The sequence below is a fragment of the Phascolarctos cinereus genome, unplaced genomic scaffold, assembly GCF_003287225.1.
Source record: "Phascolarctos cinereus isolate Bilbo 61053 unplaced genomic scaffold, phaCin_HiC Scaffold_4;HRSCAF=312, whole genome shotgun sequence".
NCBI classification, from domain to species: Eukaryota; Metazoa; Chordata; class Mammalia; order Diprotodontia; family Phascolarctidae; genus Phascolarctos; species Phascolarctos cinereus.
This window is the reverse complement of record NW_027555847.1, coordinates 201504427-201518649: the sequence shown is the minus strand read 5'-3', so window position 1 is coordinate 201518649 and position 14223 is coordinate 201504427. Positions and strand designations below refer to the sequence as shown.

General features: G+C 36.9%; 1 protein-coding gene across 2 annotated transcripts in view; it reads left to right on the top strand.

Moving 5' to 3' along the window:
- RIGI (RNA sensor RIG-I) overlaps nucleotides 1-14223 on the top strand; it is an 87699-nt gene that overhangs the window by 65630 nt on the left and 7846 nt on the right. For both annotated transcript variants that reach the window (XM_020976230.2, XM_020976232.2), the window contains 6 exons: nucleotides 1153-1282; nucleotides 3416-3564; nucleotides 4987-5077; nucleotides 6879-7049; nucleotides 10145-10296; nucleotides 13396-13539. In XM_020976230.2, the coding sequence (XP_020831889.1) occupies nucleotides 1153-1282; nucleotides 3416-3564; nucleotides 4987-5077; nucleotides 6879-7049; nucleotides 10145-10296; nucleotides 13396-13539 (837 nt within the window). The remainder of the gene's footprint in view (nucleotides 1-1152; nucleotides 1283-3415; nucleotides 3565-4986; nucleotides 5078-6878; nucleotides 7050-10144; nucleotides 10297-13395; nucleotides 13540-14223) is intronic.

The following is a 14223-nucleotide window of genomic DNA, read 5'->3' as shown; positions in this document are numbered from 1 at the left end:
CACTGTTCCACTGCTGAAATCCTGAACTTAATTTAATGGCCATTCTCTATGGCCACAATCTCTATATCAGTCCCAATCCCCTTACCCCATTCCTCTTACCCTATAACTGTTTTTCATCAAAACAGTCATCATTGAAGCCTTTCCATATGACTTTGTACATTAACACACATACACACTCCTACATTTGACTCAATTAAGTTCCTTACCCAATCTGGACTTCATTATCAGACATTTTATTGCCTTACCTTGACTTCTATTCCTTTAGATTCAATTCAACAAATATTCATTCAACTTCGACTATATGTAGAGCTAAACTTCAGCTTGTATTTAATATTCCCTCTCCCCTTCCTTGTGCCAGCCTCTAGCTTTGAATCATCCATATCTGCCTTCTCCAGTCCTACTCCAAATCCAAAGAATGCTGCTAGAAGTAGAGTATACAAATTTGATTACCACTGTTTTCTGCTGTGTAATTTTAACTGGCCTCTTGTTGTAGTGTTTTAGAACTGCAAAGGTCATCTGATCCATGAATTCTTAACCTGGAGTTCATGGTCCCCTAAGCAAGTGTGGATAAATTTTAAAGGGTCCATGAACTTAAGTGTCTGAAAAATTTGCATCTTTATTTTCATTAATCTCTAGATGAAATTTAGCATTTCCTTCAATTATGAATGTAGAAATCATCCTTCTGAGAAGACATCCATATATACTCTATACTGCCAAAGGAGTCACTTTACTCTTCTGTAAAATCAGGGATTGGACAAGATCATTATTTCTTACAGAATAGTAATATTCTGTCACATTCATGTACCATGCTTTTCTTAGGCACTCCCCAACCAACATAAATCCATTTTGTTTCTAGTTCTTGGCTATCACAAAAAGTGCTGCTATAAATATTTTGGTCGTTTTCTTAGTATAATTTACAAAGACTATCCAGAATGGTTTGATCAGTTCACTACTTCATAAATTATATGAATGATTGGTGTTGGACCAATTCATCACTTCATAAACCACATGAGTATGCCTGGCTTTTTTCCATTGGCTTTCCAGAATTTATTCATATCTTTGCCAATTTGCTTGGTTGTGAGGTAAAACCTCAAGTTGTTTTAACTTATAAATATTTACTCTTAGTGATTCCTCATCTTTAATTCTAAATAGAAATATAATGATGCCCTCATCATCAGTGAAGATGTTCGAATCCAAGATGCTGTGAGATACTTGAAAGAATTCTTCAGAGAAGCAGAATCATTTGATGAGACTGAGCAATACCTCATTCATCAGTTTAAAGGTAGGTGATTCTAGTGGAGAAGAACAGTGATGGAGAAGACTGGGGACCAGTGCTCTACATTTCCCAAATACCATAGTAAGTCATGAATGTATCTGACACATAAAATTGGTGTCAAAATGAAATATTGCAGAATGGTTAGGGATTTGGTCTCAGAGTCAGGAAGAGCTGGATTCAAGGCCTAACATCTATTATGTAATCCTGGGAAAATCAATGAACCTCTAAATGCTCCCAGACAACTCTCTAAGGTTAAAAATTACAGAGCAGGTGCAGATCTATATTAGTAGAAGGAATTTTCTCTCTGGAAATTTACTTCTTCAGTATAATGCTAGGTCTGGACAAAAAAAACCCCTCAAATCCAAAGACAACAAAACCCACATCTTTCTTGGCAGTGATCAGTGAAATATGACTAGGATTAATAAAATAATGAAGATATGAGAAAGAATTAGAAGATCTCTAGTGAACATTTCAACTTATAGTGAAATAGTAGCAGATTATAGAAATAATGCCTTGCCAAGTGTAGGTTATGATACATTGCTTGAGTCACTTAATACTTTGAGGAGATTAAAATACAAGGATATAATAATATCAAAGAAAAGGGAAATGATCTATATGTACAAAATTATTTACAGTAGTTCTTTTTGTGGTGGCAAAGAATTGAGGGGATGCCCATCAATTGGGAAAAGGCTGAACAAGTTGTGGTACATGATTATTATGGCATATCATTATGCTATAACAAATGATGAGCAGGATGGTTTCAGAAAAACCTGGGAAGGTGAAGCGAGCAGAACCAAAACAATGTACACAGTAACAGTAATATAGTGATGATGATCAATTGTGAAAGACTTAACTATTCTGATCAAGACAATGAACCAAGACAGTTCCAAAGAACCCATGATAAAAAAATAGTCTCCACGTGCAGAGAGAGAACTGATGAATTGAGTGAAGATTAAAGCATACTTTTTCACTTTCTTTTTCTTGCTTTTTATATGCAACATAACTGATATAGAAATATTTTTCATGAAAAAAGGATATAGAAGTAGTAGTAGTAGTAGCTGCTAGCATTTACATAGTATTATGAAGTTTGCAAAGCACTTTACAAATATTTTGTTTTATCTTTAAAACAGCTGAGAGGTATATCCTATTAATATTCCCATTTTAAATATGAGAAAACTGAGGCAGGTTAGGTCATTTGCCTAAGGTCAAACTGCCACTGTCTGGCACTGCATTTGAATTCTTTCTTTCTGACCATGAAGTCCCACCATACTACCAAGCTTCCTAAAGAAATACTGAGCTCAAGGACCCACATGTACAAAAATATTCATAGCAGCTCTTTTTGTGGTGGCAAAGAATTGGAAATTGAGAGGAGGCCCATCAATTGGGGAATGGCTGAGCAAGTTGTGGTATATGAATGTGATGGAATACTATTGTTCCATAAGAAATGACAAACAGTCTGACTTCAGAAAAACCTGGAAAGACTTGTACAGTCTGATGCTGAGTGAAGTGAGCAGAACCAAGAGAACACAATAACAGCCACATTTTACGATGACTAATATTGATAGATTTCCAGAGGCCTTGTGATGGAAAATGCTGTCCACATCCAAAGAAAGAACTATGGAAGTCGAATTGCTATCATTTTTTTTCTCTTCTGTTGAGTTTTGTTTCCTCTTTCTGATGGTTCCTTCTATTGGTGTTAATTTTTACTTACAACTTCACTGATGTGAAAATATGTTTAACAGGAATGTAAATGTATAGCCTATGTCAGATTGTGCTGCATCTTGGGGAGGGTGGTGGGAAGGGGGAGAAAAATTTTAAACTCAAAAGCATATGGAAGTGATTGTTGATAAATCAAAATAAATTAATAAAATTGTTAAAAAAAAGAAATACTGAGCTCAATTAATCCAGCAGAGGAAATAGTCTTCATATATTGAGTTCCTCCAATAACTGCTTGTTTTATATAGTTCTCTATAGTCTTCAAAGGGCTCTCACATTCCTTAGCCTAAACCCTGGCCAGAGATTGAGAGGGCCAACTTTTGAGCTACATCTATTAAAGTATGATCTAATTACTGATGAGTCCAAGAAGGCCTTAATAAAAAAAAAGTGTATCTCCCCTTCCCCCCCGCTTTGTTTTTCCAGAAAAGATTCAGGAACTAGAAGATATTTCAACAGATCCAAGAAATGAGAATCTCAAGTTGGATGAGCTCACTTTCATCTTGGAAGAACAGTATCACCAAAACCCAGAGACCCAGACCATTTTATTTGTGAAGACAAGAGCTCTGGCAGATGTAAGCCATGTTTCTCTAAACTTTGGAAAGGAATACTCTGTGGAAATAGAAAGAACAGTGGATGTGGAGTCAGAAGATTTGGGTTTTAATGGTTCTGTCATTTACTACCCATGTAACCTTAGGCAAAGTCAGGCCTCCTTTGTGGGTCTCAATTTCCTCAAGTGTAAAATGAGGGGGCTAGAGTAGCTAGCAGCTAGGTGGTTGCAGTGGATAGAGGGTCAGGCCTGCAGTCAGGAAGGCTCATGTTCCTGAGTTCAAATCTGGACTCAGACACTTAATAGCTATGTGATCCTGGATATGTAACTTAAACCTGTTTGCCTCTGTTCCTCATCTGTAAAATGAGCTGGAGAAGGAAATAGCAAACCACTCCAGTATCTTTGCCAAGAAAACCACAAATGGGGTCACGAAGAGTTGGACATGACTGAACAACAAAGAGTAGCTGATCTCAGGGGCACAGTGGATAGAGCACCAGCCCTGGAGTCAGGAGGACCTGAGTTCAAATCCGGCCTCAGATATTTGACACTAGCTATGTGACACTGGGCCAGTCACTTAACCCCAATTGCCTCACAAAAAAAATAAAAACAAAAACAAGAGTAACTGACCTCTTGGGTCCCTTCCAAGTCTGAATCTGTGATCCTGTCCATAAGAGGGATCAAAAATATTCATTAGTGGTGTTCTGTGAAGTAGTTAGAAAAAAGAAGAACAAAACAAAAACCAACTGATCCACCAAAAACCAAACCATCCTCCCCTTCTTCCTCCCCTCACAGTCAACTGGCTTTGCCTTGGTAAAATTTTGTCAGGGCTTGTTTATGTTATTGATATGGTATGTCTTTGGTGACACATTAAGGAAATTACTTTTCTTTTCAGAATGGAGAGCTAGCTACATTATTTAATTTTTTAAAATTCAATTTTTAAAGTTTAATTGTTATTGATGCCTTTTGCTTGTATATAACAATAATTTCTGCATATATACTCCTTCTCCTTTCCCCAAACCCCAGTAGTAAGGCTTTTCTTGTAACAAAGGAGAAAAGAAAAAAAGAAGTTAAAACTAAAGTCACATCTGAGAATATGTCCATATTCTTTAGTCCCTACCTCTCCAGTGAAAAAAGTAAGGTACATTTCCCTACTTATTTTGAAGTACAAGATGGCTAATTATTATTACTCATTATTGTTTTATGGCATATAGTTTTATTTTACTCTTTAAGTAAACAAGCATTTATTAAGCATCTACTGTGTGTCAGGCACTGGTGCTAAGCACTGGGGATACAAAAAAAGGCAAAAAACCCCAAACAAACAAAAACCAAAAGCAATCTCTGAACTCAAGTCTTTCTGATTCTAGTCTGGTGCTCTGTCAACTAGGCTACCCAACATGGTTGAGGCTCTTCTCTGAAAATAATTACTAATGGATAATTTGTCCTTTAGGCTTTGAAGAAATGGATGGAAGAAAATCCCAAACTAAGCTATCTAAAACCTGTTGTATTGACTGGACGTGGCAAAAGAAATCAGAATACAGGTATTTTATATTAGAATAGCTTTAGAGTGAGAATGAATAAGTGTATGTCCTTAACTTTATTTTAAAAATAATTTTATTGATATTTCTTATTTTTATATCATCTAATTTCCTTCTGCATCTTTTCCATTCCCTTCTCTTAGTAAACTATTCCTTATGAACATTAAAAGGGGAAGAAAAGAGGAAGAAGAGAAAAAGAATTAGCAAAACTGGTCAATACATTGAAAAAAATCTGACAATACATGTAATGATCCACACTTATAGACCTTATAGCTCTCCCCTTTCCCACCTCTGCAAAGACAGCACCTGTGTCTTCTTATAATTCTCCTTTTTGGGACAGTTTGTTCATGTAATTTTGCAACATTCTTTTTTTATTATTTTGTGGTGGTAGTTCTTTCATACTCAAACTAGATTACAAATTAATCTGACCAAAAATCAGTTGATGTTACTCCTTTTCATTAAATAATTTTCGTTCCTAACTAGTTAAATGTGATCTACAAGAAATGAAACAGAGATCTAACTCTTGAAAAGATTGATAACTCCTAACCTACAAGATAAACTCCGAATCTTGAAATTCAGATGACCTTTCCAGCCTCTCTACCTTCCCTCCCCCAGGACCTTGCAGATAATTGATGTTTAATATTTGTTATTTATGTTGATGAAAAAAAATCATCTTAACCTAATGAGACCATTCTTGATACCTTAACTGGAAATGTAGGAGGAATAAACTCAAAACTTATATGTGGGCACCATCAACTCCAGTGAAGACATTTGAAAGAGCCTTCTAATCTCTACACCAGGGGTTCTTAACTTTTTTATGTGTGTCATGGACCCCTTTGGAAGTCTCATGAAGCCTACGAACCCTTTCTCAGAATGATGTTTTTAAATGAATAAAAGAAAATATACAGAATTATAAAGGAAACAATTATATTGAAATATAATTATCCAAGTGTTTAAAAGAACAAGTTCACAGACCCCAGGTTAAGAAACCTCTGTTCTTCATCAATGAGAAAACTCAGTTCCTTATATGCAGTTGCTAAGGGAATAGATGGGAATTGCTTTATAGTTGCTTATCAGTTAAGTGGAAGGAATAAGCTTATCTAAACCTTAAAGTGCTATATAAATGCTATTGTTTATTGTTATTGCTGTTGTGACCGCAACCTCCACAGGACTCATTATCCTCAATTGCAAAATGAAAGGGTTGTACTAGATAGTCTCTGCGTACTTTCCTCAGCTGGGTCCTGTGATCTGCTTAGGATACTACATCACGCTTGTGACTCCATCTGAGCAGTGTTCTGCAAGGATTTTTCCCCACTTTCCAGCTTAGGAAACTAAGGCCCAATGATGCCAAGTAACTTGCTCAGGTTCACAAAGAATCCAGTCCATTTCAGCTCTTTATGATCTAATATATAGGGGTAACAATGTACTACTTTCCACTCAAGCTGCCAATCTTTCATAAATCATTCTCTCCACATAGCCAGTCTACCTTCTTTTCCATTCATACAGGACTTATAAATGTCAATATGGATGTGGTTTAGTTCCTAAAATGATGCTTCAACTCAGTTACTGGACAAAAAGGCTCACATTTAAGATTTCAAGAGTTGAATTAACAATGTAGATTGTCTAAGAACTATGTGATTCTTAGTATCCTCTGTCCCCCTCCTCTTTTTGAGCACTTCACCATTATCATAACTGGGTCTTCTCAGTTATGATGGTCAATTTTTATTTGTCTGTTTCATGGGATTCCAAATTTGACCTTTCTTTACTCCATTATTGTTCTTTGACTTCTAACACTGTGACACAGGTATGACTCTCCCATCACAGAAGGGTGTACTGGATACATTCAGAACCAGTGGAGAGAACAAGATTCTGATTGCCACTTCAGTTGCTGATGAAGGCATTGACATTGCACAATGCAATCTGGTCATTTTGTATGAATATGTTGGCAACGTCATCAAGATGATTCAAACCAGAGGTCAGAGAAACTTTGGTGTCATTGTTTTCAGTGTTTCTACCAACTAATTCTACTGCTTAGAACAGACTTAATCTCTACAGTTTTTGTGTTTGTCTCAGTCTTTGCCTTTTAAAAAACTATCTTGACAACATCCAGGTTTATGATCCAATGGTCATGGAAGGTATTGAGGACATTTATCACAAAGCTGACATGCTCTAATTTCTAGCCAAACTAACCTAGACAGTAAGAATTTATAAATTAGTAATTTTTTTTTGTTGCTAGTCCTTGCCGTACTTCAGACTGTTCAAGGTTCTTTAGTATGATTTAACTAATTCTTCCAAAATTTGTTATTTTGTCACTAACTAGTGCTGACTTAATGAAAACATGAGAAGAGATTAGACAAGATTTTGTGGACTATTTTTTTGTAATACATCTTATTACGTGGTTGACTGAGAGATATAGAGAATACAATGTGCCACAGTGTTTGTTGTCTGTTGTTTACTTTAAAAAATTGACTAAGTATGCCAGAATTCAGCTTTAAAGGCTTTCCTCCAGAAAGGTTTCACCCACACATATGTTAAGTTCATAAGGGACTCCATGATAATCACATGACAACCACAGAAGTAATTTGTTCACTGATTTCCTGAGTAACAAAATCAAGTAAGGCATTAAATAAAGAGATTAAATAAGGCATTAAATGGAGTGTTTGCAACTATTATGGAAAATGTCAATATCCCTCTTAGAATATGGCACCCCAAAGCGCAACTTATAGGAGAGATATGATCTCATTATTACAGTGAGACTCTTACCTTGCTCATTTTAAACACTACGTCCTTCTTGATGCAACGTAAAATCAAAATGACTTTTTTAGCTGCTATGTCACACTGTTGGCAGTTGGCAGTCCAGTAAAATCCCCGTATGATTTTTCATATCAATTTTGTCTAGCTATCCTGTACTTCAACCATTGGTTAATTGATTGCGAGGAAGAACCCAAGTGTAGGATTTTAACCTAACTAGTTACTTTGTAGGACTGTAACTGTGATATGATCCAAACTTTCTAAATAAAAAGAATCCCAGAGTTGTAAGGAATTTAGGGGTCATGTATTCCAGTGTTTTCCAGCCATCTCTGTGCTGAACATACACAACATTCTGGAAAACTTTTACAACTAAAGGTACTTTTTTATAGCGTGTAAATGAAAAAGGAAAAAAAGAAACCCTGACTTATCCTCTCTTGTTCCTCTTGCTTTTTTTTGTTATCCCCAGTACTTAGCACAAAGCCTGGCACAAAATAAGCAGTTAACAAATGCTTTTTATGCATGTGTCATGCTCTATATTTCACTCTAGCTCTTGTCCCTGCCTTCTGAGCCATAGGGAATCTTAATACATAGGGTGGGATATGACAAAATATAGTTTAATTATGGTCTGGGTTGGAAAATGCCATCTTCTCGGGAAACATAAGTTCCTTTTGCATCTGTGATAGGGGATAATCCTGGCTCTGCTAAGGTATCTCAAACGGAGAGGTCAGTACATCATCAGACAGCTCATTCTGTTTTTTATGGAGCTTTAGCTGTTAGGAAGTTCGTTTGGATTTAAAGCTGGGAAGGACCTCAGAAATTATCTAGTTTTACCCCTGCGTGTTAAATAGGAGAAAACTGAAGCCCAGAGTGGTTAAGGGAATTGCTGAGGATTACATGTTAAATGATGGGGCTGGATCTTCTGCCTCTTCTTCCCCATACCCTATACTGCCATGGAAGTGATGCAAGTCAGGAAACATGAAGTGTCTGCTGTGCATCAAAACTGAGAGGCAGCATGGAATAGTGGGGGAGAGCGCACCTCAGAGTTAGGAAGACCTTGGCTGAAGTCCAGTCTCTGACAGATTCTGGCTAGGTGACCAGAGCAAGGCAGGTATCTCAGGGCCTCATAGAACTCTCTAAGAGGTAAGATGTGGAGAAGGTGATAGTCTGCATTGGTAGAGGAAGACAGCCTACACTAATGAAAGTACATATTATATAATCTAGACTATGTATCTCCCCAACCCCCCCCCCCAACAAATCAGCCCAACAACATTTAACTACTGTGCTAGAAATAGAAATAAAAGGTGAAAAATGCAATAAGCTTTTATATACCATGCTTTGCTAAATGCTTTACAACTATTATCCCATTTGATCCTCACAATAACCTGGGAGGCAGGTGGTATTATTATTATCCTCATTTTATAATTGAGGAAACTGAGGCAAACAGAGAATGGGTGACTTGCCTAGGGTCACACATTAGTAAGCATCTGAGACCAGATTTGAACTCAGGTCCTCCTGACTTCAGGCTTACCACCTCTCTATCCATTGCATCACGTGGCTACCTCCTAAAATATGGTACATTTCCTGCTGGTACTATAGGAACTCATATTTTAGTGAGGGAGATATAATGTGTGTGTGTGTGTGTGTTTTGTATGAATATATGTATATGTAGATCTCTGTGTGTATATATGTGTGAATATATGTACATCTTTGTATATGTGTGAATATACATATACTTCTTTATGTGTAAATTTATGTTTTTGTATATCTGCATATATATACATATAAAATAAAATTCTAGACAGGAATACACACACAAATACACACACACACACACAGATAAACAAAATACAAGGTACTTAGTGATGGGAACAAAGGAGCAACATAATATTCCAGGACTATTTGAGGAGGGAAAGAACAATATTAACCTTGAAGATGGGTGCTACTGGAAGAGATGAAAGCAAAAAAGACAGGTGGAGATGAAGAACAAGTGCATTTCAGGCACAGGAAGTAGCCTAGACAAGCAGCAGGAAGTGCCATGTTGGCATAAGAGGACAGCTAGTGGTTTAGTTTGGATGGAATGTAGAATGTATCAAAAGGAATAATGTGAAGTAAGGCTAGAAAGGCAGGTTGGAACCATATGGGGAGGTCCATAAAGGCCAAGCTAAGGATTTTTTATTTTCCCAAATTGGAAATAGGGAGCGTGTTTGTCCCATACAGCAAAATAAGCCTGTGGGCATTGTCCTTTATTCCCTCTTTTCTGATGGCATTCTGTGGTTTTAAAGTCTGAAAACATAATAAATGGCATATCCTATCTTACAGGTCGTGGAAGAGCAAGAGGGAGCAAATGCCTCCTTCTGTCTAGTAAGGAAGAAGTAATTGAAAAAGAACAGATCAATATATATAAAGAAAAAATGATGAATGATGCCATAGAAGAAATACAGACATGGAATGAAGAAGTATTTGTAAGAAAGGTGAGTTTTCTTATCAGGCTAATGTTTGGGGTGATAAAGGCCTAGGCAAGAACTAGCTCAGGTTAAATACAGGTGATAATGGTCCTGATGAAACTATAAGGATCATACTTCCATTGCCTCCTTATTAAAGGTATTAAAATTAAAGGTATTAACCTTTGTGTGCTAGAGTTGGGGAAAATTTCAGGCTAAGGCTTTTGGAGTTATCATGTAGGCCAAGGAGTCACCGATATCTTCCAAACTATATTATACGGATTCATGAGTGGTTAGATAGGTTGGACTGAAGAAGAAAGGGGTGGGGAAAAGAGGATAATGAGGAAAAGATTAGAGCTATTGTTACTGAGGGGAAGTATGACCATGTTAAGAAGCTACAGATGAATGCTTGGCTCCAAATCTAGCATTCTATCCACTACCCCATACTGCCTTTCTTATCAAATAATAGCATGCTACTCCTCTTAGACTGGCTTTTCCTATAGAATTTCCATAGTAAAATAAGAAGAATTCTTATTTTTCCTCTGAACTTTGAAATCATCTCTCCCCAAATCCAGAGTGCCTATGTCTATCCAGATTTTGGCCTTCATTGTCTATCATGAAGACTAAACTTAGTCACTTCCTTCTAAGTTTCTCATCACTTCTAAGTAAACAGCCAGTTCCTCTTTAGACCTGTGAAAATACCTTGGAGCAATCTAAGAAAAAGTATTTCTTCTAAATGTCTTAATGAAATTTCATTCCAAGAACCCTAGAAAGACACTAAACTCCCTCTGGGAGGAAAAATCTTTTGGCTTTATGCAGGCTAAACCATAGAATGTTAGAACAGGAAGTTCTCATTGACATCATGTTCTACTTCCTCATTTTATATATGATTAAAAATGTCTCTGTGTGTGTGTGTGTGTGTGTGTGTGTGTGTGTGAAGGAGTTTCAGGACCTTACTGCCTACAAGTTTTTTTTTTAAATTCTCTTATTAATTTATTTTTAGTTTTCAACATTCACTTCCACAAGATTTTGAGTTCCAGATTTTCTCCCCATCTCGTCCCTTCCTCCACCCCAAGATGGCATGCATTCTGAGTGCAATTCTTCCTTTAATCTGCCCTCCCTTCTATTCCCACCCCCTCACCCTTCTCTTATCCCATTCCCCTTCTGTTTTCCTGTAGGGCAGGATAGATTTCTATACCCCATTGCCTGTATATCTGATTTCCCAGTTGCATGTAAAAACAATTTTTAACATTTGTTTTTAAAACTTTGGGTTCCAAATTTTCTCTCTTCCTCCCTCCCCACCCACCCTCATTGAGAAGGCAAGCAACTCGATACAGGTTATACATGTCCTACAAGGTTTTTTTTTTGTTTTTTTTGCTAGGGAATAATTTCACTTCTTTTTCAACTCACTTTGTCTCTTTCAGACAGAATCATTCATATTTCATTTCACACACTTTTGGGCTAATTTTCTCACAACTTTTAAGCAGACCTGGGTGAAATTGTGGATAACTGAATACTAGTTTGAACTCTGGGGCATCCTTAGTCTCAAAAGTCAGTGCTCTTTTGACTACAAGATACTCCCTCCCTCAGTAAATAAATATCAGTACTTTTATTGCTTCAAAAATGAGATCTTGATGCTTGGAAAAGTACTGAGACGCAAAGTGCTCCTTGAATTAGAAATAGTAGTCTTTTTTGGGGGAGGGGGAAATACAACTTTCTTTAGATAAAATATTCATAATAAATTTTGATACTTACAAAGGAGCCTATCTAAAATTTGGAAACATAGACATTTAAAAAATTATTTATTATTTTCCATCAAAGAAAATCCTTGTTATTTTTTCCATTTTACTGAGGGGAAATCCCTTTTTCATGAGGTTACATTGCCATCTAGTGACATTTTAGTGTATTGACATCGAAGACAAACCATCATCATTATTATCGTCACTTTAAATCAAAAGATACCTGCTAGACACAGTAGAGGACCTTGGGCAGAAGGTAGTCTTGGAGATCATCCATTTTTACCCCCTCATTTTACAGTTGGGGATATTATGGCTCAGAATGGTGAATGGACTTGCCCAAAGTTATCTAGGTAATCAGTAGCAGAACTGGGATTCCCTTAATTACAGAATCTCCGAATTGGAAAGGACTCAGAGGCCATACCTGAACAAAAGTCCATCTTACATTGTACCCAATAAGTGGTTATCTAGTTTTTCCTCCTAGTATTGTCAAACCCAGTACCTCTTGAGCCATCCCATTTCACTTTTGGATAGTTGTAATTATAAAGAATTTTTTTAAGAAGTTTTTTCTTTACAATAAGCCTGTTTGTCTGTTTGCAGCTTCCACTCATTGCTCCTAGTTCTGGCCTTGAGGCCAAGTACAGCAAACCCAATCCTTCTTCTTTGTAGCCTTTGAGCTATTTGAAAATGGCAGTCATGGCCCCTTTAAATCTAATCTTCTTTTTGATTAAATATCCCCAGCTCCTTCTCTTGCTCCTCAGATGGTTCAAACTGCCCTTTTTATTAATCACTAGAATGATCTTTTTTGTTTTCAGAATTTCATTCCAGAGAGCTTCCCATCTTTCTTGGGTTGACTTTTTCTGTAGAATTTACATGGAATTGTAATTGTGCTTTTAATGAGTTCTCTGACTCCAAATCTAGTGACGTCTCTGATTTGTGATCTCAGATCTCTGATTTGTGTCAATCTGGTCAATAAACTAGGAATACAGGCTTTGAACCAGACATTGACATCCCTTTATCCTTAGCACAACAGAAGAGGTGGGGTACAGAAAATTGTACAATCCTAATAAGGGTATGGGTAGTGAGCATTCAGTATTCCTCCGTTGCTGAGTTAGAAGATGGATGTGCAGACCAGGAGAGCAATCATAGAGGGCCATATAAGGACTATGAAATGCTAGATGCTAAGGGACAGGAGTACTAGGGAGGATCACTTGTTTCCTCTATGACACAGGTCCCAACAATAAGCATTTATTAAGCACATGCTATGTGCTGAGTGTTTTGTCTAGCCAGACTGTTACCTGGCCTTAGCTTTTCAAGTGCCATTGTTGAATGGGGCTATTCAGGTATCTTGAGGACTAAATATGTTTTAAAACAATGCTTTGATTTTTCTTAGATCCATCATTTGCAACTTCAAGAAAAAGCCATCAGAGATAATGTAATAGTAGCTAAACCACAGCTGGAGGAAAACAACAAAAGACTACTTTGTAGGAAATGCAAAGTCTTTGCATGCCATACAGCTGACATTAGAGTGGTAGAGGTAAGCAAAATTCACTAATTTGTCCCCATTACTGTTTCAATAGTTGATTAAAACTCCCCCGTGCTCATTTATTTTAAAATATTTTTATGTTTTATTGATAACTTTTATTTTTATATAATAGTAATTTCCTGACATTTTCAATCCTCCTAAACTAAACACCTGCTGAACCCTCCCTGTACCACAGAGAAAGCAGTTAAGCAGAAACAACCAATATAGTGGCCTTGACTGACTGTATATAATAATCATATAAATAGCTAACATTTATATTACATTTACTATGTGTCAGGCACTGTGCTAAGCACTTTACAATTATTATCTCACTCGAACCTCACAGCAACTCTTGTGAGGTAGATGCTATTATCATTCCTGTTTCAATCACGTCTGACTCTTCGTGATCCCATTTGGGGTTTTCTTGGCAAAGACACTGGAGTGGTTTGCCATTTCCTTCTCCAGCTCATTTTACAGATGAAGGTGAGGCAAACAAGGTTAAGTGAGTTGCCCAGGGTCACACTGCTTGTAAATGTTTGAGGCTGTCTTTAAACTCAGGTATTCCTGACTCTAGGCCAGATAATCCATGCACTATGACACCACCTAGCTGTGCATCAGTAGCTTCATCTCATCTCTCTGCTGAGAGGAGGGAACTATGTTTCATCCTCTCTTTTCATGAATCAAGACTGATCATTG